This window comes from Diadema antillarum, unplaced genomic scaffold, assembly GCF_040938485.1.
Source record: "Diadema antillarum isolate AM-2024a unplaced genomic scaffold, OU_Dant_1.0 seq00002625_RagTag, whole genome shotgun sequence".
Lineage (NCBI taxonomy): Eukaryota > Metazoa > Echinodermata > Echinoidea > Diadematoida > Diadematidae > Diadema > Diadema antillarum.
Window position 1 is genome coordinate 1,478 of NW_027273225.1, and position 26,941 is coordinate 28,418.

At 38.3% G+C, this 26,941-nt stretch overlaps 1 protein-coding gene across 1 annotated transcript; it reads right to left on the minus strand.

Moving 5' to 3' along the window:
• LOC139715007 (putative inorganic phosphate cotransporter) lies at positions 1-26,941 on the minus strand (the record flags this gene model as incomplete). Its single annotated transcript, XM_071626645.1, has 7 exons — positions 1-250; positions 13,703-13,908; positions 14,432-14,673; positions 18,870-19,002; positions 19,606-19,758; positions 23,325-23,458; positions 26,855-26,941. Coding segments are annotated over 7 exons (1,205 nt in total), but the record flags the coding sequence as incomplete, so codon positions are not given.

Here is a 26,941-nt window from a genome sequence, read left to right on the forward strand (position 1 = left end):
CTAAGGGGGGCTGAGCAGAGGGTGGGAGGTGACCTCGACCATCATGCTCTTCAGGGGGCTGAGCAGAGGGTGGGAGGTGACCTCGACCGTCATGCTCTTCAGGGGGCTGAGCAGAGGATGGGAGGCGACCTCTACCACCTTGCACTTAAGGGGGCTGAGCAGAGGATGGGAGGCGACCTCGACCACCTTGCACTTAAGGGGGCTGAGCAGAGGATGGGAGGCGACCTCGACCACCTCGCACTTAAGGGGGCTGAGCAGAGGGTGGGAGGTGACCTCAACCACTATTTGAATATACAGTGTTATTTACATTGACTTTGTATTTCCAGCATACTGTATGTCAGTTTTTTTTTTCCTTTCTTTTATGTCCAGAATTGCTAATGACTGCAATTAAATTTCTGTCTTGTGATTGGTATTGCATGAATATCTTTCCTTGTTAACTTGGCACACAAAGTGAAAGGAGTGATTGAATGCGTGAGTGGATGAATGATACACAAGATAAATTTATGACTGAAAAAGTGAGATAGTTACTACGTACATCATATAGCTGTGTACACAACTGAATGACGCCATCCCACAAACTGTAAGTTTTCTATATATATTGTAAGTTGTGCGACTGGAAACAACCAGTTCATTGTAAATGGGCAAATTAGTTTACTGCTGCTCAGAAGAGTACAGTATGCTCCAGGTGAATGACTGAAAAATTAGAGGTTTTGGGGTTGTTTTTTTTTTTCATACAAGATGCAGTGCAACATACTACTAGTACTCAAGGAATAATAACAGTGTTGAAAGTATGGAGACCTATAAGTGAACAAACCATAAGAGCAATCAAATGAAAACACACACACACACACACACACACACAAACTTGGCACATAATAGCGTATGTGTTCCTTTTCAATCCATGACTATGATTGTGATGAAATTAGTGTATCATCCTTGCAAGTTTTATAACATGGATTCTATAATCGTATCCAGTTTTATTCATTCTTTGATAGCTGCTGCAAAAGTTCCAACACAAATGAAAGTACAGTCAACCTTGCTTAAGCTGGCCTCGCTTAAGTCAAATAATCACCCAAGTCAAAGGTCCTTTCAAGTCCTCTTCTCTTTATACATTCTATTAATTTTAATCCCTCATAAGTTGAATTTTCTCTGATCGAAGCTATTTCTTCGGTCCAAATAGATTCGACATGGGCAAGGTTGACTGTAGTTCAATTCCTTCAACATATTCTACAAACATTTATTGACATTTTGGCACTACATAATTATGGAATATGTTTGCCGTAGTTCAATGGCATCTTCACTAACCACCACACAACACTTCTCCCATCTATTCAGTCATTAAGTTTGTAATGACCATCTCCTAGAGTGCAAATATGGACTGCTCTTCGGGGAATTGTTGATATCATTACCACGAGGGATCTCGGCTCTGTGCTATGACCAAAGGAACCTTACAGGGGCACCGATAGCAACAAATGTCTTGAAGAAAAGCAGTTCATATCTGTACATATTATATAATGAAGAAAATTGTATGAAAATTTAGTAGGTTGATGGCAATAGCTCTAGCCAATTCACACATCTGCGCTGCCATTTCACGTGCATTGCAATCGTATTGGACATTGGTCACCTCTCTCACTATTGAAGCCAAGTGCTTACCCTACATGTGCATATGAATGTGCTGCTACAAATCAAGAGGGCAGTTTACTATAATATGGGTCAGTTTGGGTACTGTGGGACTACAGGTGATTGCTGACTGTATGCCCCAACTCTTAACCAATCAGACTTGAGGATTCATCAAGTGAGGTATGTAGCTGATTGTAGTGATGAAGTATGTATCTGGTTGTATAGTGATGAGGTATATAGCTGGTTGTACTGTATAGTGATCTGATGAAGTACTAGTACTACATGTATTATGTAACTGGTTGTATTTGTATGTGATGATGTAACCCCGGCGCGGGGCGCTGTAACCAGTAACGTGTTGGGGTCGCTGCTGCATGCGGTTACCGCTGACGTTGCTCTGCCACGACCTGATCCCGATCTCGCGCTCGCCAACTGGCAATGGCGGAGCTTATTTATCTTAAGCTGTGCTGAATCTTTTGCATATCGCCATGGCGGGATTATTCCTACTCCCACTTTCAGAACAATTGGAAGCCATGGCCCATGCGTGAAGTCTTGAGCTAGATCGACATCGAAATCGCGAAAGCTACCGCGCTCAAAACCCACCACTCGATCGAGCATCCCACCACCGCGGCGGCCAGCGGCAGCGCCGCGCCGATGACGGACTTGCTGTGTGCTGTGCATGGTACACGTGCACTGTATGCATGCGTACGTGTTGTTGCGCTGCATGTAGACAAGTCGCAGGGGCTAGCTTGGTACAGCAAATATTGCGCACTCGTTTTGTCGAACGTATTTTGTCATGAAACGTATTTCAGCTCATGAAATGTATTTTCATGGAATGAATTTTTGTTCATCAAATGATTTTTTTTTTCGTAAGTATGGAAAGCCATGTATGTAAAACACTTTTTGTCAAATATATTTTGGGTCTAGTATATTTTTGGTGAAATAAATATATTTTGTCGAATATATTTTGGTCAGATATATTTTTTGGTCAAATAAAGTTTGGGTCAAATATATTTTGGGTCAAACATATTTTGTGTCAAATATATTTTTGGTGAAATATAATTATATACATATATATATATATATTTATTTTGGTCAAATGTATATTTTGTCGAATATATTTTTGGTCAAATAAATTTTTTGTCAAATATATATTTTGTTGAAATGTATACTTTTTTGTCAAATATATATTTTGTCGAAAATGTTTTTGTCAAACCTATATTTTTTTTTGTCATATATATATTTTGTTTGAATAAATTTTTGTCAAATACATATTTTGTTGAATATATCTTTTATCAAATACATATTTTGTCGAATATATTTTTGTTGAATGAAATTTTACTTGATGAAATAGTTTTTTTTAGCTGGTGTCGAACATAAATATTTGATTCCCCTCTGGCGCGCCATACCGCGGCCCTCAGAAAATAGTGCTACTGAAGTCACCTCATAAACATAGTTTCAACCACAGCCTCTCAGGCCTGGTACACTTATATTCTTTTCATCTTTTCCTCCTCTCATTAATCAAAGGGATTGCCGCTATTCCAGTCCACACACTGTGAGTTTATTTTCACAAAATTCCCTGCCTGTCCTGCTCTAGACGGTATTTTCCGTTCCCTATTACAGCTGTCTCTCTACCGCTTAAAAACTTTCACTGTCCTCAACAGATAAATATGAAGAGTTTGTTTGCGAAAACAGATAAGTCCATTTTTGAAGATTTTGAAGTATGGTCTCTGTCGTAAAGTACAAAATAATCCCTTTTAAATGATATATTGGTCACTACATATAAAGGTACATTTTTGAAGTTATGGTCAAAAGAAGCAAAAGTTTTCTTATTATTCTCTTTATTTTTCTTCAACTTTAATCGGAAATATCTCCATTTGGCAAATATGGACTTATCGGTTTTTGCAAACAAACTCTTCATATAGTCTTATAAGTTATTTCATCTCTTCGGTTTTATACTGTAACTTCGTCACTTATATTCAAAAAGGTTGAAAATTACCTTGAAATTAAGACAATATTTTGCGCCTTCAGTGCCCTATTCCCCAATTTGCTAGGGACGAGTTGGGAGAACCTCTAGTTTAAAGCAAAAACTTAGTTCTCGTGGCATGTGGCTGTTATAACTGCCTATTATTGCTCAAAATTGCATGCCTATCCGTAAGATATTTGTGAAATAACCTGTGATTTCAGATTTCAGTTGTGTAACAACGAAATATCAGAGGCATTGACATTCCCTTAAATCATTTATGATATCAGATCATTTTTAGTAGACGATGGTGGGAGAATATGTATATACACTCTAAAAGCTGTGTTTCCACTTTAAGATATTCGGCGGTTATTGGATAGGCTACCAAATATTCCATCTACCCAATCTATTCTCATAACTGAAATAATGACGATAGGATTGCAAAAAGGTTTGTATGATTATAATTATAACACCTTCATCCAAGGTATGCTACAAAGATGAATATCATTCTATGTAGTGGTAAAATAACCAAAACGCTGCCCGTAAATTTTCTTCTTTCCATGATAAAAAAAAGATTTAATGCTGTTTCAATAGCTAAAACAAAGTTAGTATAACTCCTTAACTCTAGGATCATTCGTTATCATGATTTTCAAATTGCTTACTTGTGGAGGATGATTCCTTCGGTATCGTCATTTTGTCAGCCTTGAGTGCATAGAATGCACAGTAGGCGGTACTTCGCAGTACAATACTTACCAGTATATCTATGTACTACCGTACTACCGTACCTATAATATACAAATAATACACAGGGTATTTACAATTGTGAAACATGCACGAGGCGAAGCCGAGTGCATGTTGCACTACATTGTAAATACCCGAGAGTCTGTCAGTGAGCTGCATCTCCACTAACGTCACGAGCTTAAACCTGTGTATTATTTGATTTATAAAATGGGTCGAAAACTAACAACATTTTTCATGTGCCTTTGTGGGTCAATACCAGTCAGCTACATGTAGCACTCGCTCAAAAGTCAGATGTCCGAAGATGTTCGTCCCAAATATTTATGCACGTCGCACTCGGAAATCCCGCACATATACTACGTATCACGTAGAGTATACGTACGCCACGTGTTATGCACAAGAAAGGCCGGCTGGCAGCCCGAACTAGAAGTTGTTTACAGGATTGACAGCGCGTATAGTAGCGCGCGACGCACTTGTAACAATTGACTGAGTGCGCACTGCTAGTGTAAACATTGTGACGTCAGTTACACTTTCTCTGCAATGTCCCATAGAATAACACGCCGTGCATGTTAGTAAGAAAATAATGCACGCACACGTGACTCATTTCAGCGCTTCCAATCGGTTACATTCTTGAACCCATTTTATAATACACTGTATTATAATCTCTGCAATCATAATGGTCAGTGGCATCCAAGGGGTTACGCGTACTTTTTGCTTCGATCTTTTCAGCGGGCAATGACCTCCCCGCCGCGATACCCACTTTTACATATAGTACGCCCTCTACAGGTAATGAGTATGTAACTCGTCCGCCATTACGAAGTGGTACAATCGCGGCCCGCGAATATTTTTTTCGTACATGGAAACGCTACAGGACATGAATTATTCATAAGTTTAGCTGAAAATTTGAAGTGCGCAATTGTAATTTTGACATTTTAAAGTCCCCAAACTGCCGGTTGTAGCTTTATTTTTTCGCTTTGGAAATTAAAGGGGCGCACTGGGCGCAACTGCTGGCAATTACTGGCAGCAACATCCTAGTAGAATGGCATAACGATTAAATGCGAGCGAAGCGAGCGAGCTTGAAAATGTTGACATTTTACAATTCCCAAACTTCCGTTTGTAGCTATATTTTTTCGCTTTGGAAATGGAGGGGAGGGGGGGGGGGACGCACCGGGCGCAACTGCTGCTGACAATTATTACTGGCAGCAACATCAGGAGAATGGCATCACGATTAATGCGAGCGAGCGAAGCGAGCGAGCATGAAAATTTCGACATTTTACTGTCTTCAAACTGCCGGTTGTAGCTATATTTTTTCGCTTTGAAAATTAAGGGGGGGGGGCACACCGGACGCAACTGCTGGCAATTACTGGCACCGACATCAGGAGAATGACATAACGATTATATGCGAGCGAGCGAAGCGAGCGAGCTTGAAAATTTCGACATGAAAAATGAAAATTTCGACATTTTACACTCCCAAAACTACCGGTTGTAGCTATATTTTTTCGCTTTGAAAATTAAGGGGAGCGCACCGGGTGCAACTGCTGGCAATTACTGGCAGCAACATTAGGAGAATGACATAACAATTATACGGGAGCGAGCACAGCGAGTGAGCTTGAAAATTTTGACATTTTACAGTCCAAAAACTGCCGTTTGTGTAGCTCTATTTTTTCACTTTGGAAATTAAGGGGGTGGGGGCGCATCGGGCGCAACTGCTGGCAATTACTGGAGCCAACATCAGGAGGATGGCATAGCGATTAAATGCGAGTGAGCTTGAAAATTTTGACATTTTACAGTCCAAAAACTGCCTTTTGTAGCTATACTTTTTCGCTTTGGAAATTAAGAGAGGGGGGGGGGGGCGGATCCACCACTGGTAGTCAAGGGTGTCGGTTTATGTTCATGATTTGGGGATGTATGACCAGCGAGGGGGCGTCGAAGTGACCAAATAGGGGAAGGATATCCAAAATCTGCACTTTAGAACATCCTCTAATATTATTGTTTGTGTTTGTGTGTGTGTGTGTGTTTTATATGCATGAAAAAGTTTGGAAATATCCCAGGTCAAGTCTTATCATTGGCAATGCAAGGCATTTTGATATAGACTAGTATGTAAAGCAACACTGCAAAATCATTAATGATCTAGCTTTGATATAACGAAGCGTATAAGGTACAAAGGTGTACATTCTACATCACATTGCGCAACATTGCAGCGACTCTTGTTGCCGTTCGGATGTTCTGAGTACACTGCGCACATCCTGCTTATATTCAGAATGCCAACCAGGAATCACGCTGACTCGCAATATTTTGTCGCCTCCGGACTTTTTGAGCAATGTTTCACGCTATATATCTCTTTAATTATGGTTAAAAGAAATCTTATAAGAATATCTTATTTCTTGATCCCCCTTTCATGTCGATTTCAAAAGCAGTTTACTAACCCTTGAATTACTATTTTGGTAAGATTTTTATTCTTTTTTTACCAGCGGATGGGGGGGGGGGGGAAGCTTGGCGCCACCCCCCCCCCCCCACACACACACACTTAACACGGATCGAATGTACCACTCTTTTGCATGATATATAAAGTATGAGGGAAGTGGCATCAAAAATATGAAGACTTTTTGTTTTTGTTTTCGTTTGGTTGGTTTTGTTTGCTTGTTTTTTTTTTGTTTTTTTTTGGCTTGTCAGCCGACTTCTGGCGGAAAATCAGACCTTGAAAAGACGAAGAATTTTTGTTGTTGTTTCTCTTATCTTTTCATTTTCTTTCTTCTTGACTGACAGGTGATTTTGACCCCCCCCCCTTTTTTTTAAACGTAGCATAGCCCTGAATAATGCCCAAATATATTCAATAAAATGGTAATATGGATCTCCATTTCTTTGTATGTAATAACGTACCGGTATTATTTTCCTGTAGGTATTGTATTTTGCTATTTTCTTGACTTAAGTCAATAAAGCAATCATCCCAGTCGCATCGTTCTGTTTTAATGATGGTGGGTGGGGGAGGGACTTGGAGTTGGAATATCTTTGCGAGGGAGCGGAGCGACCGAGTGGGGGGAGGGTGTGGGAGGTGGGGGATACCCCCCTCTCAGACGAGGAAGATTTTGCATTTTCAGACCAGAAATTAAGCGATCTGGTGCAAACTTTTGGTGAAATTTTGGATTTATATGCTTATATGTAGGCCTATACTATTTGACGTTGTCAAGGTCTGGGCCATATCTTAATATGTCGATATTACTGTCTTTGCGAGCGAGCGAAGCGAGCGAGCGCTTCAGAAAATTATGTATTCATTATCCTACAAGACTGTTCAGCTCTGTTACCTGTCTGGAGGCGGACTTACGAACGTCATGCAATATGCCAAAATTAATACAATCACATTTGTGCTTCCTCTATTTTTTCCCTCAAATTTCAGGGGGGGGGGGGGATGACTGTACAGGCCATCCCCCCCTCCTCCATTTCGGGGGAGGGGGGGAATATATCCCCCATCCCCCCCCCCCCCCCCGGATTTACGCCAGTGCTACAAGGTCAATTCATGCAAACAAATTTAGCTCAACGTTGCAAAGACAGGATTGTGTGTCCTATTAAATACAAAATTACTTAACTCATCAACACAGAGCAATAAATGTCTCTTCTGCTTGTAAGTGCTCCTTCTCTCTAAGAAATTTTTTTAATTTGCAGCAAATACATGTACTCTCCGCTAAGATAGTAACATTTCACTGTTAAACCCAAGACAGACGACTATGTCGTTTAAAAAGGTTTTTATATGAAGGAATTTGCGGTTATCATGTTTCAGAACCAAAATCCTAACTTAAAGTTTAAGTGTGTTTAAGTGATTGATGACATTTCTCTAACGTGCTTGTAATTCTACAAGGTAGATGTGTCTTAATAGGCCTACGTAATTTGTATTCTTCTCCGTATTTTTCCCCAGTGAGCTAAATTGTATTCATATCACGTTGAATTTCAGTTTTTAATTTTGGAAATTGGACAGGGAGGGGATGTAACCACGTAGATTTAAAGGTACTGGCCCACATTTGTAAACCTGCAGCAATTGGTCTCATAGTTAGCACGGAGTTTGGGTATGATTGCAGTAACACCTGTGCAAAATTTCGTTCCAATTAGTCCATTACTTTCATAAAAATAAATGAAAATGCACCGTATGCATGCGTATAACGCTCGCTAGCTCCGGTCCACGTACGTACTACTTGCATGCGATACATGTGTAAGTTACATGTACGTACTAGTAGCTAGCCCCGGAGACCGCGCCACAAGGCGCGGTCCTGGCGGCTACCTCGCAGCTGAGCGGGAGCAAAAATCACTGCCACATTCACGGCGACTTCACAAATAAAGCACGGCTAAATTTCTATCATAAACACAGTGACAATTAATACATTACCTTTTCGACTTGGTTTTTCTCACCCATTTATCTAGAAACTGCAAAATTTTCTACATTCTTTTAGGAGTAATAAGCGGCCTGCCCTAGTGCAATAGTGGAGAGACTTGCTGCTATATCCGTTAGTACGCATTACGCATGCTCTCAATGCACTGCACTGCATGCATGCTGTGCGCCTGTGCAAGTGATTGTGAGTTTCAGTGAGCATCGGTGAGCTGAAGATATTCGCGTTATAAGACAACATTTTCTGCATCATAAGCAATGAAATGCATCAAACAGTCGCCGAAATTAATCATTTAGGTTTAATCGACCAATGTAAGTATTCCTAGTAATTTTTGTTGAAAAATTAAGGAAATGTAGCGCCGAAACGGCACCCGTTTTGTACAACTCCTCGATCTGAATGCGAAAACGGCACAGCCCAAACGCTGCACGTTGGGGCTGGTCGCAGTTAGTACGTAGCTAGCCCGCGCTCGTAATTCGATTTTGGGTCGGGTTGACCCGGTTTGGAAAGTGATTTTAAAACGATGATTTTCTCTCTTTTATCGAATGGTATGGACAAAGAGCAACAGGTGAGGTATGTTACTGTTATAACTTGTACTTGAAGTCATATTGGACCTGTTTTATGCAGTTTTCGTTTTTATGCAGTTTTTATGCAGTTTTCGTGGGTTTGCAAATGTGGGCTAGTACCTTTAAAGTGTACTTGCTCAATTTTGCAATGTCTTTTTTTTAACCTCATGACTCATGTATAGTTTATCTTTTGAAAATGCTATATTTTGTATGTAATTTTACTCTTATTCTATCCATTTTGTGCGTGGACCCCTCAAGGAACGGGGCCATCCCACAAGACCGACACCCACGAGTCATACAGCCTACGAGTTCGACATTGAAAATAGGTCCATGAGTAATACAGTTCACGAGTCACAGCCCATGAGTTCGACACTATAAGTAAAAACAGCCCGCGAGTTCGACAGATATAACACAGGGCTTAATGTGTCGGTCTCGTGGGCCTTGTCAGCTTAAGTGTCGAACTCATGGGCTGTTGTATGACTCGTGAGCTGTAGAACTCGTGGGCTGTATGACTCGTGGGTTTCGGTCTCGTGACGTGCACCCTTTTGTATGTGGACCCCTCGGTGAAACAGGTGCATGTTATAGGCTCAGCCAAGTCGGGAATCCACATCCGCATTATCAATCCTTATACCACGTGTACTGCAGTTGGTTAATACACACTGCTTTTGTTTTCTTGTTGTTTTCATACACGGAAAGAAATACAGAAACAAACAAGACAATCACTGTTTGTGGAAAAATATGATTTGATATTTTCTGCAGTTTATATCACAGCCTCTTTACAAAGTATTACGCAATTTTTGCAAATATTTTGCTTATAAATATCATTTCCCCTCAATAATTCTTTATTATAATTTCCCGAAACACTCTTGGAAATTACACCGTCGTTGATTTCCCTACAAGTTACTTTCATGATGACATACACATATCACAGGAAGCATTTGTTAAATTTCATCATTTAGACTATTCTTTTAAAAAAGAAAGTCAAAGACTTTGGCAATTGGCGATGACCGTATCAAATTGGCAAGAGTCCTCTAAAACATCATCTTTCAAAATACCTTGAATAACAATGAAACAGAAGACGATGGTTAGTCTGTAGGGCTATGCAGCAACGAAGATCTAACATTCTACGTCTGGGCTTTCGTTAACCCCTAGTGCTTGAAAACAATGTCGATAACATTTACATTTGAATAATTATGCTTTGAAAGCTTTAGTGTTCTTTTTTTTCTTTCTTTTTCAGACAAAGGTATCAATTACAACTGTGTTCTGCATATTTTCAAGTTTTGACACAACCTACAAAAGTATATTCAGGTGATTATGATGCATACATTTTATGTTAACCCATGCAGTAACAATTGGTGTCTTTATGAAGCACTTGATAAGGCATACGCCAGAAGAAAGAATCCCAGCACCAACAGAGTACAGTACCTTTAGGCTTAATTTATGAAAATGAATTATATATACATCTCAATCTCATACCGTATGCCCCCCTCCCCATTAAAAAAAGAAAAATATGGGACCCTCCACAATGGTGACTTTAAGAATCAATCTGAATACAATTTCAGGGTATGAAACTACAACTTATTACCCACATCTTACAGAAAATCCCATCACATTTGCTTCAGTGGTCAAAGAGAAATGAGGATCTTTGCAGGGCATGTCAGGAACCCCTTCCCTCCTAGTTCTGTCCATTGTGTTCACACATGTTCATACATTAAAGGGATGGTACAGTACTGGTGGAGCTGAGGATTTGGCTTTTAACTTTTTGCCAGATACCAAGAAACCACTTATGATATGGTACAGAGCATGCCATTCTAAGAGGAATTCAAAGTTTATTTGATGAAAATTGGTTTTGGAATGGCTGAGACATCCAAAAACAAAGTAAAAGAAAATGATCATAATAATATGTGGGTCCCACATTTTATTAGTATTGCTCTGTTGTGGGTATCTCAGCCATTTCATAACCAATTTTCATCAAATAAACATTGAATTCCTCTTGGAATTACATGCTCTTTCATATTTCATAAGAGGTTTTTCATTATCTCACCCAAAAATGTTAAAAACCTGCAGTTAGGTCTCAACCAAAACTATACGAGCCCTTTAATATGCAGTCCCAAGAGCATCCAAGTGCTAAACTTGGAAGAAGCAGACCCATGGCATGCTTTACAACTATCCTCATTTCTGTGTGACCACTTAAGCAAATTGAATGGGGGTTTCTGGAAAGTGTAGGTAAGATGTTAGAATTGTGGACCCTGAAATTGCATTTAGCCAGTTTAATCATGCTAAAAATGACCAATGCGGATATCCAAAAGATTTTTTTTTTTCGGACATACTGTATAGTGCCAGTCCATTCCTGACAACTTGTTAAATTACACGTCAATAAAAACTAAGTACGGTATTAGTATAGATGCTTTATACCCCACACGTATAGTGATTACACTTTGCCGCAGTCAAAGAGTTTACGCAAAATGTAATGTAGAGAAAATTCCCTTCCACTATGTGTAAGAGTAAATAACACCTTAAGACTACAGGAAGCAAAATCACAGCTTGGCTGAGTTACATACATTGTATAACTGATTACCACGTCCCAGGTTGGCCTCGCACTTAACCCTAATCAGGCCGGGCTTTTTTGGCTATGCTAAAACCGGAGGGGGGTGGGGCGGATTCCGCCCCCCCCCCCCCCCCCCCCCAGATCTCGGCCATCAGAGGTGTGATCGCGACGAAATTTGTCATGCGTGACACCCACATCAAAATCTAAAAAATTGTGTCAAAAGATTTTTTGAAACAATCAATTATTAATTTTAATTAATTAATTATGCAAATTAAGCAAAAGATCATATTTCAGCCTAATTAAAAGCATTGAGAGTCTCCTTTTTGGTTTGTATATCTGTTTCAGTATATTCAACAGTTGTACATCACAAAAACTTCCAAAAGTCATTTCAATTCTTATATACTTTATTGTTTGCAGAATTTCTTATGTATTTCCTTGCTTCTCGACTTTTGTTTTTCTTTGTTTTTTTATTGGAAATTGTCACTGACCACTTTTCTACCATAATTAGCATAAAATTAATCAATAAAAGTGATTAATTGTAAAAATAATCAGGTTTTTATGACTTTCATGACAGAGCACAGTTTTCCATAGGAAATGTACACAGCACAATTGTGCCGTTTTGGGGTGACATGCCGTTACAAAAATGGGCGTGGCTTCGAAAAAAGCACACGCGTACGTTGTAAATTTGGTCTCAAAAGTTGCGCGAGACTTGAACAAAGAAAGTCAAGAAGCGTTGCGACGAGGCCTTCTCGCGTTACAGAATTGTATAGCGCGAAACGTCGGGGGGGGGGGGGGGGCGGATTCTGCCCCGGCCCCTTTAGGATTAATGACGTACACGAAATGACAAGAATACAGCTTCCTGATTACCTGTTGCTTTCGGAAGTTGCCATTCCAGCAAGACTTACTTTCTTAACATCTCTTATGAAATGGGGCCCTAGTAAAATTTCGACCGATTGTGATAACATTAAAGGACAAGCCAACCTTCATATACATTGTACATGTGGATTGAGTGAATGCAACAATATTAGTAGAACACAGCAGTGAAAGTTTGGAGAAAATCCAACAATCCGCTCAAAAGTAATGAATTTTTAAAGTATCTGTGCAATCACTGCTGGATGAGAAGACTACTATAGTGTATGATATCACATGCGTAGAACGATATAAGGAAAATAAGAAGAGAATTTCACAAAACTTTACTTTTTGAATAAAGTGCACATTTCTTTGACTTGTCACTGATGTATGTTAAGGGTAATATTATTCCCCCTGCCTTCTGAAAGAGAGAATCGAGTGTTCTTTTGTTATGCGAGAAAAGTGAAAATATGTTGAATTTTCTTTACACTTTCTTTATATCGTTGTACACATGTGACATCACAAGCTATAGTAGTCTTCTCATCCAGCCGTGACTGAGCAGAAAATTCAAAAATGCATAACTTTTGACCGGATTGTCCGATTTTCCTCAAACTCTCATTGAATTGTTCTACTAGTATTGCTGCATTCACTCAACCCACATATCTATGAAGGTGAACTTGTCCTTTAAAACTTCGCACAGTTCAAATTCCACTCATCTGAATCTGTTCAGTGGTTATGATGCTATGTTCTTTCCAGTGTCAGCGGCTCGATCTGCACCAGCAACAAAATGACATTAGCCCAAGACTGGAGAAAGGCAGAGGTTTCAACCCGTACTTTCCCCGACGTTGGGCTGAAGTCTCTTCCATGTCCGCTTCATCACTCCAATCGAGATCCTTGGCCAGTATAGTCGATGCAAACGATCTGCCTCTTTCCTCGCGTTTTCGCATGGCAGAAACCTGCCGGGGATAGGTTTCGGTTCCAGTCTCCGTTGTGTCTCGAATCAAGCAACAATAGAGTGTCTGCTTTAAGGAGAAAAAAGGTGTTTTACACTCGTGTTTTAGTTGGGTCTCCATCTCTGCTCTTGTTTTTGTCGTCGACATACTCGTAGTTCTCTTTACACTCACGCTCTTTACTCTCACGGCTCAGTGCCCATGCCTGCACCTCCCCAGATCCGAACAGTTGGAAGAAGGCGGCCCCCACGAGGCTGAGGATCGCTGTCGTGTAGAACACCACGCGCCATCCTTTTGGGTCGCTCTATTAAAGCACGAAACACAAGTATACACAAGAAAAGAAACCTGAGTTAGGAGGAAGATGGCAACAGAACTGCAAGGTACACTGTGGCAGAATCAACTGTATCAGGAAATATTTTGAAAAGATCTCTCCGGAGACTCTTTCTGTCGATAGAACCGAACGTGGCATCTTACACGTTGATAATATGCAAGTCAGCAATTGATGTTCGAACGACAATCTCGATATAATTCAGATTATATGAATTTTCAGCGGTTTCCTACTTCCTACCTACAGGCATACTATATTTGAATTCTATCTGTGTGTGTGTGTGTGTGTGTGTGTGTAAACAATTACACTAAATAAATAATGGGATAGACTTCGAGGCACATTCAAATATTTATAATTATTAGGGTCATCAATTTTATATTGTGTATATACACATACATACATACATACATACATACATATAATTATCTTAAAAAAAAAATCTTCTTTTGTTGCTGAAGACATGTCGATGTTTTCAGAAACAAACTTTGATTTCGCCTACCTGGTCTTCGGTGATGAAGCCGACGATGATGGGACCAATGAAGCCGCTTGCGACAGATAGGCAATTGCCAACGGCGAACACGGTGCCGTTGAAACGGGGAGCCAAGTCCTGGGCGTTGACGAAAATCCCGGAGAATGTGACACCGATGCCGCAGATGCCCGTCGACATGAGGGCGATGACGAATCGGTGGCTGCAACCGACGTGGGGGACAGCGATCAGTGATCCCGCTGCGACGATGGCGCCTATAGAGAAAGAATGTGAGGTTAAAATAAATGAAGAGTGTCACTGCAAAATGGGCTAAGAGTCATTTTTTTTTTCTATAGTAAGTCTTTCATCACTATTGAGCAGAATAAAACCTTTCCAATAATACCTCACTTGTAACAAAACACGGAACGTTCTTGAAGTTATGATTAAAGATATCCCCAGTTGTTATTATTTCTTTTGTTTATAGCAGCTCTAAATGCAAATATCTCCCCTCAACAAGAATGGAAATATGTAATCCGGATGAAAAAAAAAATGTAATCCGGATGAAAGATGTTATTCGTGGCGGCAACAAAATCCCTTTAAGCAAAGTAGATTTTTTTTTATATCCTCCGAATTGCTCTCTTTAGTTTATAATACTGACATTTCTTCAGGTTACCGTACTGATCATGCTGAAGTTTCTCTTAGTTTAAATCTTAATGAGTTTAAACGGGTACCAGGGTTTTGGAAATTGAATAATACTTTATTGAAAGATGAAATGTATGTTCAAAAAATTAAAGAAATTATAAAAGATATAATTATATTTTATGCAAAGGGAACTGTTTAGTTTGATCACAATGGCAATGTAGTTGGTGAATGTCAGTTGACTGTTAATGATCAGTTATTTTTTGAAACTTTAATGATGACAATATGTGGGGAAACTTTTTCTTACGCTTCTCATATCAAAAAGCAAAATATAAACAGAGAAAAGGAATTGGAGAAAAACATAGAAGATTTAAAAGAAAAATTATTATTGTGTAATGATAAAAAAAATATTAGATAAAACAAATAAACAGAAAGAAGAATTTGAAATATTACGCTTAAAAGAAAATGAAAGAATCGTAATGAGAAGCAGGATTAAGTGGATGGAATTAGGAGAGAAGCCCTCAAGGTATTTTTTAACCTTGGAAAAACAGAATAATGTTGATAGACAAATTTGTCAGCTCTCCTGTGAAAATGATATTATTACGAATCAGTGTGATCTACAGAAAGAAGTGTTTCAGTTTTATTCCTGTTTGTATGAAGAAAAAGAAACCACAGATGTAGATTAAGACTTATTATTGTCATCTTCTGGTATACCAAAATTATCACGACAAATGCCGTTATCACTAGAAGGTCCCTTAAATGAAGAAAAAATATACTCTGTTAAAAAATATCAAAAAAATATAATAAATCTCCCGGATTAGACGCTTTCACCGTCGAGTTTTATCGTGTTTTTGGGAGGAAATGAAATCTTTTTTGTTAAATTCCTTAAATTATGCTTATTTTTCAGGACAAATGTCGGCTGCACAAAAATTGGGAATAATCTCATTAATTCCAAAAGCAAATCAACCTCGACAGTTTTTAAAGAATTGGCGTCCAATTTCTTTATTGAATGTAATATATAAACTGGCATCTGGTTGCAGCAAACAGATTTAAGAAATTTTTATCATATTTGATACATGGAAATCAAACCGGATTTTTCGAAGGTCGATACATTGGTGAAAATATTCGTTTACTGTATGATATACTTTTATATACAGAGTTACATGATATACCAGGTTTGTTACTTTTTATTGACTTCGAAAAGGCTTTCGATTCTGTGTCTCATAAGTTTCTTTTTAAAGTTTTAGATTTTTTTTTTTCAATTTCGGCCAATGTATGAAAAAAATGGGTTCAATTGTTTTATAACAATGCTACTTCCAGTGTTTTAGTGAATGTTTATTTTAGAGATAGATTCAAAATAGAACAGGGGTGTCGGCAAGGGGATCCCTTATCACACTATCTTTTTCTGTTGGTCAGTGGAATTCTTGAAATTATGATTAGGCACACGAATTCTCTAGTTGGGTTGCAAATTAATGAAAAAATTTTTAAAGTATTACAATACGCAGATGACACACTTTTAACACTCAACGGATCAGATCAAGATCTAAAAGATGTTCTTGAGATTGTTGATAATTTTGCTAATATATCGATTTTACGAATTAAACCCAGAAAGACTAAAATAACATGGATAGGAAAGAATCGGAATTGTTGAACTAAATTATTGGAAGATTGTAATTTTGACTGGTATTTTTCAGGGTAGGTACTTTAGGTACCTGGGAATAGAATTTTCAGTTAAATTACATGAAATGGTTGAACAGAATTACCGTGAAAAAATGAAAGATATTACAAATACACCGACCTCCTGGTCTAAACGATCACTTACTGTTTTAGGAAGAGTTACTGTAGTTAAATCATTATTGATGTCAAGATTAAACTATTTGCTGTTATCACTTAGTGAACCAAATGTTAAAACATTGACAGATATAAATCGTTATTTTTATTCGTTTATATGGGAAAATAAACCCGATATAATAAACAGAAATCAAATGTGCCAGTTATATTGTCATGGTGGTACTAAAATGATTGATATTTCCATGCATGCTAAATCTCTTAAAATATCCTGGATCAGAAGGTTTATTTGTGATCTACAGATTGAAAATTACACGTTCCACATGTTCCGTTCTTTCTTGCCCCAACCAGTATCGTTCCATTTATTTATGGGGTCATTATACTACAAAAAAAACTTGCCAATGTAAGAGGTACTTCTGGCTTTTTCAGAATTTTTACAAATTAATACACGTGATAATTTGGCAAGCCAGCCTCTTTGGAATAATCCTTTGATTAAAATGAATAACAACACTGTATATTTTAAGTCCTGATGTGAAAAAGGTGGACGTTTTATAAATGACTTGTTAGATAATGATGGAAAATTTCTTCATATTTTGAATTTCAGAGGAAGTTTGGTATACAAACTCACTGTCTTCAGCACGGTGGATTATGTACTTCTATCCAATCATTTGCAAAAAACTGCATGTCGAAGATGACAGAACCTTTTATTTCTCATGGTTTAGATGTAATATTGAAACATAAGGAAGGTTGTTCTGATATTTATCAAACGTTGTTAAAACACGCGTCAAAACATTGTAACAGTTTTGCAAAGTGGAGTAGTATGTTGGATCTTGATGATGAAACATGGTCTTTATACTGTTTAATTCCTTTTCAATCTACTATTGATATTAATATGAGGTGGTTTCAATTTAAGATTCTCAATAGAATATTATATATGAAAGACGCTCTTTTAAACTTTGGTTGTGTAACAGATAAAAAGTGTACGTTTTGTAATGATAGTGAAGAAACCGTAATGCCTGCATATATTCTGTTCATGTCCTTATTCAAATAATATATGGAATAAGTTTGAGCGATGGTTACTCCTGAAGATAGATAAACAAATTGTATTTACAAACCAACATAAGTTATTTGGATTTTATGGTCTTAACAACAGTGCATTAAACTGTATGATGAATAAGAAGAGAAATTTTTTCATCGAAATTAAAAAAAAAACCCGTTCCGTCCGTCATTCAAACATATAATATCTGAGATAAAATGTTATTTTGAGATGGAAAAATGTATAAGTCCAATGAATTGTAGAGAGAAGAATTTTGTGAAGAAATGGGCTTTATTAAACTTATTAAGTGTTTTTGAATATTTAATTAAAATTACATTATATTTAAAGTGTTTTCAGGGTTGTTTCTGTCAATAAAAAAAAGAATAATATAAATAATATGTTGTAAAAAAGTTAAAGAAATTTTGTTATATGTACAAGTGCAGTAGGCCACTGTTTGTTGATAATTGAATTATTATTCTGTTTTCCTGTGGAAGGGGGAAAAAAGAATGGAGATAGTTCATTGTGCAATTAACTCCTCATAATATGGAGTTATATCTTACAGGAAGTATAGGTTTACAGCGAGTTGTGTAGACCTAACTGTTAAATCACAGTGATGTTCTCGACTAACCCTGCCAATAGCTTTAGAATTTTATAAAACTAAGAAACCGGCCAAAACGAAACTAAACGATCAAACAAAATGCTTTATATTTTTTGCACTTTAATAGCAATAATGGGGATGACATTAAAATGAAGCTATACATTTGAGGGAATAATCATGTTGTTGGGATTTTCAATTATATTTTTAGTCGGGAAGTCCCTATTTCGAAAAAAAAATAGTGTACAATAAACTGATCAACAACAAAAAAGAGAAAGGTGATAAAGAAAATTATGTTTTCATTATAATGAATGTGCAAGGCTGTGTGCCATATATATACAAAAGATTTTAAAAATGATATAGAAAAGCAAAGCGGTTAAACAAGAAGAAACAAGATGGCGTGTCGTTAGTACCGATATTGATCATTAGTTTCCTCGTCTGCGTCGTGGTTAAATAGTTCGAATGCATCACGTGATCAGACAGGCAGGACGTCAGCACCATCGAAAGAAACATCGAACCGTATGGTAGCGCCCCCAATAGGCCGATCTGAAAAAAACAAACAAATCAGCGAAGAGTATACACTCTTAGATGGATAATAAAATGTTTATAATTTTTACCAGTTTTCATACTCTGGTGCACTAAAAAAAAGTTGAAAAGTAATTATTTTGGACGGTTAGTTATTCCAGCTGTATTCGCATCAACGACTTTTTGTATGTCGCCTTTGTATGACCGATCTCATTTTGTATTATTAAGAGAAAACAACGCTTTACATTTGAAAAAAAAAAGAGAAAAGAATCCAGAAATCAAATCACATCAAATCAAATCAAATCAAATCAAATCAAAGGAAATCAAAATAGTATTGCCTCTTGTAGGCATGCTGAACTGAGAAATTAAAAAAAACCTATTTTCATACTGTACAATTCTCATAAACATGATACTGATTGGTCGTTTGATTTTAAGCCTCCTTCTCCAATACATTATTTTGAACTTGGATCGAAGTTTCCTTTCAGATTCTGTCCTAAAGAAAAACAAACCATGAAGTGGGATACAGAGAGAAGGGGAGGGAGAAAGAGAGAGAGAGATTGATCAAGAAATGAGAGAAGGCAGAGCTTCAAATAAAAGAAAAACTCCATGTTTCATCGAACTTACATTAATTGTATCGAGTCTGAGAATGTGCCTCAGGAACAGCGGGATGTTTGTCATCAGCGTGAAAATGACAAAACCGGCCAGGGTTACCATGACGACGTTAAATGCTGCTGCCCTCAGCGATGTCAGGATGGCACACATTGGTATCGATGGCTTCTAAATAGTAACAACAGAGATAAACGATCAAACGTTTTGTTGGTTTGGTTGGTTTGGTTTCACCTTTCCCTCTGAGAAGATGGCTGGATATCCCATATTCAGCTACACCAAGCTGGTCTTCCCAGGGGTTCAGTTGGACGTGAAGAGGGACACGCTTCACCAGATTTTGCACTCTACTCTTTGCGATGAGTGAATGAAGTGGGATTTTTACGTGCATGAGTTGTGACTCTCTCATACATGGCAGTGGCGGATCCAAAGGGGGCGCACCGGGCGCCCCCCCCCCCCCTCTTTATAATTTTTTAACAAAAAAGAAAAAAAGTGGGGATGGGGCGCCCCCCTTTAATTTTGTAAAGGCGCCTCCCCTCTACGGAATTCCTGGATCCGCCCCTACACGGGACCTACATTTTATGTCCTATCCAAGGGACAAAGACTCAGAGTGTTTTGTCTCTTACTGGAGGGAACGGCGTGATTACATTCAATATTGCTCAGTGTCACAGGTAGTTTTTTCCCAACAGCAATATTCTGAAATTTGGAAAAAAAAAGTATTAAAAATAATGTAGTATCAGAAATTTGAAAAAGAAAGTTCTCTCATTTGTTCATGTATATTTGTGACGGGAAGATGCTGCCAAGAGAAAATGCTTTTGGTATAATTGTGTGTAAAGGAAAAGAATAAGTAGCTTAGTGGAAATGTATTGACTCCATTCAGAGAGGGAGACAGGTAGTATTACGTAATCGCCTCCAGGCAAGGGCGAATGCCAGGGATACTTTGAATGCCAAGACCCGCCCGAAGCTACAGGTTGCATTGCCACAGTGTAGGAGAGAGTCACTCTTCATTTTGGCAGCAGAGAGTCAAGTTGTGTTCTGAGGAGCCAACAGGCCAGGGCCCTCGAGTTTGTGTTTTGAGGAGCCAACAGGCTATGGCCCTCGAGTTCGAGTAGTGTCAATTTTGGGAGGAGTTGTGAGCCCAAAATGGTGGTGAGTTGAATAGTTTTTCTATCAGTTTTACAGTCAGCGCTTAAGCAAGTGATAGCATTATTTTGCACTTTGAGAATATCATCTGAATGTCAGAAAATCTGAGGAAGTTGAGACAGATGTGTGTCAGGAATTGAAGAATAAGTGAATTAAATTTTAAATAATTATGGTTGTGATATAATCTAAAGGAAGTTTATCAGTAAATGTTATTTTACAGAGATATTTGATATTCAGGATATCTGTATACTGATGGGGAACGGATAATTGAAATAGGGATTTGTGTCAGGGTAAGTGATAACTTATCCAGCGGTAAATTGATTTTGTCATAGGCTAATTTATGGCAAATGTATATGAGATTTATGAAGCATAGATTAAAAATGTGGAGTTTTTATATATATATGGAATTTGGGTACGATTTTCAGCTAGTGGAAATTTGTTCCAATTTCTTAAGGGTTTTATCCTGAGTTCATACTCCTACCCCGAGTTCCTGTGCCGCACCTATTCCGAGTCGAGTTCGTGTTTCACTTCGAGTGGCACTACATGATATTGAGTTCGTACTCCACGTCGCAGAGAAGGAGGGGTCAACATGTTTTAATGCCATGGTGCCGTCAACGCAGCGTTGATAAGCCGAGCACCACAGTATTTACTCACACTAGGGATGCAGCATGCATGCTGCCTCCTGAACGCCGGATGTTTCTTCTGGGCCGCCGTCAACGCACGAGCTGCCACCGTACGAGCCGCCATCGCACGAGCCGTCATCGCACGAGCCGTCATCGCACGAGCCGTCATCGCACGAGTCGCCAATCGCGGTTACGCCGCTTCAGTGATGTTATAACGCAGCCAACTATAATAGCTGAATGGACTGGACTTCAGTCGTCGATTAATACAGGGAAGTGCACTTATATTTTTTGGAACTCATGAGATAATCTAATTTTTCGGAAATTGATGTCAATGTGATGATAATGCAGTTGCAATGGCAACCATTTAATTGTGATACTGAATTTAGTTATAATAAATGTAATTTTGTGATAATTCAACTGGCTATGTCATAGCTCTCTTCCATTGGTCGTGACAAGGTCGTGACAAGGGACAAAGACTCAGTGTTTTGTCTCTTACTGGAGGGAACGGTGTGATTACATTCAATATTGCTCAGTAAGAATCGAAAAATCGAACCGTATAGTCCTTTTGGATCTGGAGGCAGACGCGCTACCGACTGAGCCAATTCGCCGTTAGGGTTTGATATGCAAAACTGGACCCAATTTACATCGTGTACATCACATATCCAAAATGACGTTTGCGCAGAACGGAGCAACGATGAAATTATTCACTTAACATTGGGGCACTGTCGTTTCGGCGGTGAGAATGATGATGAAAACTTCGATTTTTTTTCTTAAAATTGATTTCCGAGTTTGGCTAAGCAATGTTGCTTTTAACCATACCGCCTCCTCTGGAAAGAGGCAAAAATACTTAGTGCTCTGTCCCTAGGATATTAATAACGACAAAAGTGTGTGAAAGAATCACACCCCACGCACGTATAACATCCCACTCCACTCATTTAGAGTAAAGAGCAGAGTGCTAACCCGGTGAAGTGGCCCACCTACCTACCCACACAAGATCATCTTCGTAAGAGGCTATAGCCCTTTAAAACCTAGATAAGAAAAAAAACAATGGCTGATTTATTACTTTAGTCTAATTGTCTCGAAGGAACATTACCTTGGCATTGCTAAAGGCACCTATTGGGCCCTGTCTTTCATCAAGGATGGGCTAGAGGGGGGGGGGGGGGGGGGGTGAAAGGACTAAACATCTTGTGTATGATTCTAATCCAGTATCCCATGTTAAAATGCTCAGAGCCTATCCACTCTACCACCACCCACTGTGCTCAAACTGGTCTTTAGTAATCATCAGTTATCGCTAGCCTGAATTATTACAATCAGTGGGCATACAACAGAATCTCTGCCTATTCATAAAGTACTGACACAATGCTAAACTGTCCTGGAAAAGTAGTAAAGAGAATCGTATTGGAGGTCGGCACTTTTCTGATGCAAACACATGAACGTTATCCCACGACACTGAAGAGTTTCGACAATTCGTTGCACTGAGAGTCTGAGATATTTCCATGAATAACCTTGCGCTTTGTGAGAACAGTTGTTGCAACATTCCACAGATGCGTATTCTTAGCTAGGGGTGATGTTCGTTATTTCGGAGGTTCGTTAGGCCGAAAATTAAAAGAGGATGTGTGCTTTCGAACTTTCGGAATTACGAACCTTATTTCGATAACGGATTAACGAACCCTCGGAATCCCGTACCCTATTTCATTTTCGGATGAACAAACCTTCGGAATAACGAACCCAATTTCACTTTCGGATTAACGATCATTCGGAATAACGAACCCTATCTCTGATTCTCTGAATAACGGACCTTATTTCATTCCCTTAAAAAAAAAACACGAACCTTTGGAATAATAAATCTTAACTCATTTTCGCAACAACGAACATTCGGATTAATGAACCTTGGGCATACCGAACCTTCGGAATAACGAACCTTCGGAATGACTACTGTAACTATTCTAGAGGCATCATCGAAATACTACTTACATCTTCATCGTTCGTCTTTCGACAGCGCTGTGTTTCGATAATGTGTCTCTCCCTGGCCGATATGCAAGGGTGCTGGCTTGGCTCTTCGTAAATAACGAAGCACCAAAGTACTGCCAGGAGTAGCGTACACGACCCTGGTGGGTTGAAAAGAGGTTAAGAGTTTATATCAAATTAAGTATAGTGTTGAAGAGAAAAATAAGTTGTTTTTTTTCGTCAGTATGACATTATATCCTAATTAAAATGAAATATCCGCACTCAACTTTTGACAAACGTAGCGGCAAGAGTGTGAAAGAAAATCTGTTGTGGAGCAGCAAGAAAATGAACAAAATGAACAAGTTGAACTATTGAATTTGTTTTTAAAGATAATATAAGGTTTTGGTACCTCAAAAGTTTCCCTGAATTTCCTTGTCTTAGTTTGTGTTTCAGGTTAAAGTGCCTTTCATATAACTAACACTGTGAGACTTACTCGCCCAAAAGTGCTCCCATGTCTTAGTAATCATGCAATAATGGTTTCGTACAATACGTGTACATGTATATTGATTGTCGCGGTACCGCGTCGAGTCAAACTAACGGCTCGTTCGAATTTTTCAGAGCCCGCTCTGCTCTGGTACGAAACCATTGTTGCATGATTACTAAGACATGAGAGCACTTTGGGGCGAGTAATTCTCACAGTGTTAGTAATATGAAAGGTACTTTAACCTGAAACACAAACTAAGACAAGGAAACTCAGGGAAACTTTTGAGGTACCAAAACTTTATATTATCTTTTGAAAAGAAAGCAAACTAATATTTCAAAGTTAAACCAACTATCGAATGACGAAAGGTCATCTTTTTTAAAGTTTTGAACAGTTTCGGGCTAGATATGGTGCTTGATTTTTTTAGAGTATTTTTCGATCGTTCATGCAATCCACTTAGAGAGAGAAAAAAACCCAATATTGAACATGTTGAAAGAGAATCAATGGATGATAACGAAATAAAGACACAACAAAAAGATGCAACATCTAATTTGCTTAAAAGGACCAAAATAATACCACTATGTCGAAACATACGCCGAAAATTATGCAACAAAATATTTCAGAGACACTCGTTTTTGCGGTTCACCATGTATAGTCCTTAGAAGGATTGTTGGAATGACAGGAGAAAGATAGAATGAAAGTCGGATAAGAGGTAAGAAATTGAGTAGGAGTATTCTTTCTTGAGTGAGTGAAGTCCTGAAAAGGACTGTGAACCAGGGAGAGTAGAAGAGTATGGAATTCCATATTTCCATATTTCCATATTTCCATACTTCCATACTCTTATCCGACTTTCATTCTATCTTTCTCCTGTCATTCCAACAGTCCTTCTAAGGACTACACATGGTGAACCGCAAAAACGAGTGTCTCTTATGTACTACACCATGCAAACACCTTCATTCAAAAATATTTCAACCACCTTATTCTGAAAATAAATAGGAAGAAACATTTAAACAAAATTTAGACTGGATCAATATATACAATATCCCTTATAGATCTACCCTGAATCAAAGACTTCGTTATTTTCAATATATATCCTGCACACAAATAGTGGTGTTTATGAATCACTTTTTGCAATGGGGATCTCTAACACAGACCTCTGTACGTTTTGTTCGAGCTCCACAGAAACAATGCGATGTTCCACAAAGATTTATTTCTCAAATACAGGAAATTACGTTACAGAGTCAAACACAGATTACTAGAAGTATTCTTGGCTCTACAGAAAACCGTAAGTGTTATGATGTGCGGGTGTTTTTTTTTTCATACAAAACACTTTATATTTTCTGACAGAAATAAAAAGAAATCATTAGATTTTGTCATTTTTTTTCAAAGCAAGCGAAGAAAGTAGACGAATACAATATGTTTGAAAAAAATAAAGGTTTTGTATCCAATATCAATTGGAATCGTATTCATATCATTTAGAATGCTTATAACTGCCTGTCAAATCATATTATTTGTTTTATGTATCATATGATGTGACATATATTGTACTGGAGTATTGACAAGTGAATAAAATTCCTTTGTGAAAGAAAAAAAGTTGAAACGATCCACAACGATTTTAGTGTAGCGTCCTCTTTGGCGCGTTTTGCTCATAATCATAGGTTTTGCTCATAGTCATAGGTTTTGCTCACAATAGTAGGTTTTGCTGACATGCTCCGATTAACCTAATATGACGCAGTTATGCTGATACATGTATTGTAAACTGCGTGACATGTTCGGGAAATTTTGGAAATCAAGCTTTAACATTGCCATTACCTTTTAACATAAAAGACGATCGCTTTTGTTTTGGGTCAAGGTCTGTGCTTGTAGGGTAGTGTGGCGCGAACTGGAAACACTGTGATTTCCTCTGCTTTGCGTGTTTTTTTTTTCCAGAACGGAGAGAGCACAGTGAAGGTACTAGTATACTAGCATATAGCCCCACCTATTCCCATTTACTCATCGACTTGTCGCCAGCCAGACGTAACAGCAGGCGTTAAAATGTGCTGGCATATAGGTCGTGTTACGTGATTATCTCAATTCTGATACGGATATTCGTGATGACTATTCATACTCTGCGTAGCGAGTGATAATTTGTTAGCTATTATCTATAATCAACAATATTATCTATTTATATAGTTCATTGTAACCGCCCTATTGATAACATATCCATATCCATATCCATAATATGGATCGTCACGTAAATATACAACGGTATATGCGCAACAACCCTGTTATAAAAACCCTCGCGTTTATTCAAATAGGTATAGTGAAGGGGTTTTCTGTTATTGTTGGTTTTCTCACCTTGTCCCATGTACAGAATTGTCCCATAATGTTACATACATACCGCTCATTTTAGCATCTGGTAAGAAAATATATAGGCAAAAAGCAATGCACATCTTTGTTTGATTAGTCTAGAGAGACAGTTTACAAACCTACCCGGCGATCATGGTGTGTCACTTGTATATTGACATGCCCTTTGTCATTAGCACGAGGTCCTATTCTCTTGAATGATCAACGCACACTCAGTAATATACATTACCTACGTAGAGACATCAATAGAAAGACAAAACAAAGACGTATAAATCAGACAATCTGCGAATGGGCTCGAATTCTATTTGTTCGTCCCATGCTGACTTTTGTACATTAAGTTTTAGGTCCATTAATATCAGAGACCGCGGTATACGCTTTGTGGGGTAAGCTGGCCGCCGAGGGAGGGGTAGTCGATTAATAATTGATCTTCATGGAGTCCAGGGGCTTGTGGATTTTTATTTTTTTATAATTTTTTTATTTTTTTATTTTTTTATTTTTTTTTAATTTTTTTTGGGGGGTTGTTTTTGGTGGGTTTGTAATTTCATTTATTGGTCTATCTCTTTAGTTATGTATTTATCTATGTATTTATTCAGACAAAGGGTGTGTATGTGAGTGTGTGCGTGAGAGTGTATATTCTTCAAGAAATCATGGAAGAAAGGTAGTTTGAAACTATAGGCTTAATAGCGTCACGAAATATTCACAAATCCATAGTAATTACTGTTTTTTTTACCAAAGATGTAAAACGACGAAGCCCAGCCTAGTCTCGAACAGACGATTCCGGCTAACGCCAGTCCACTGGCCGTTCCAAAGCTGGTTC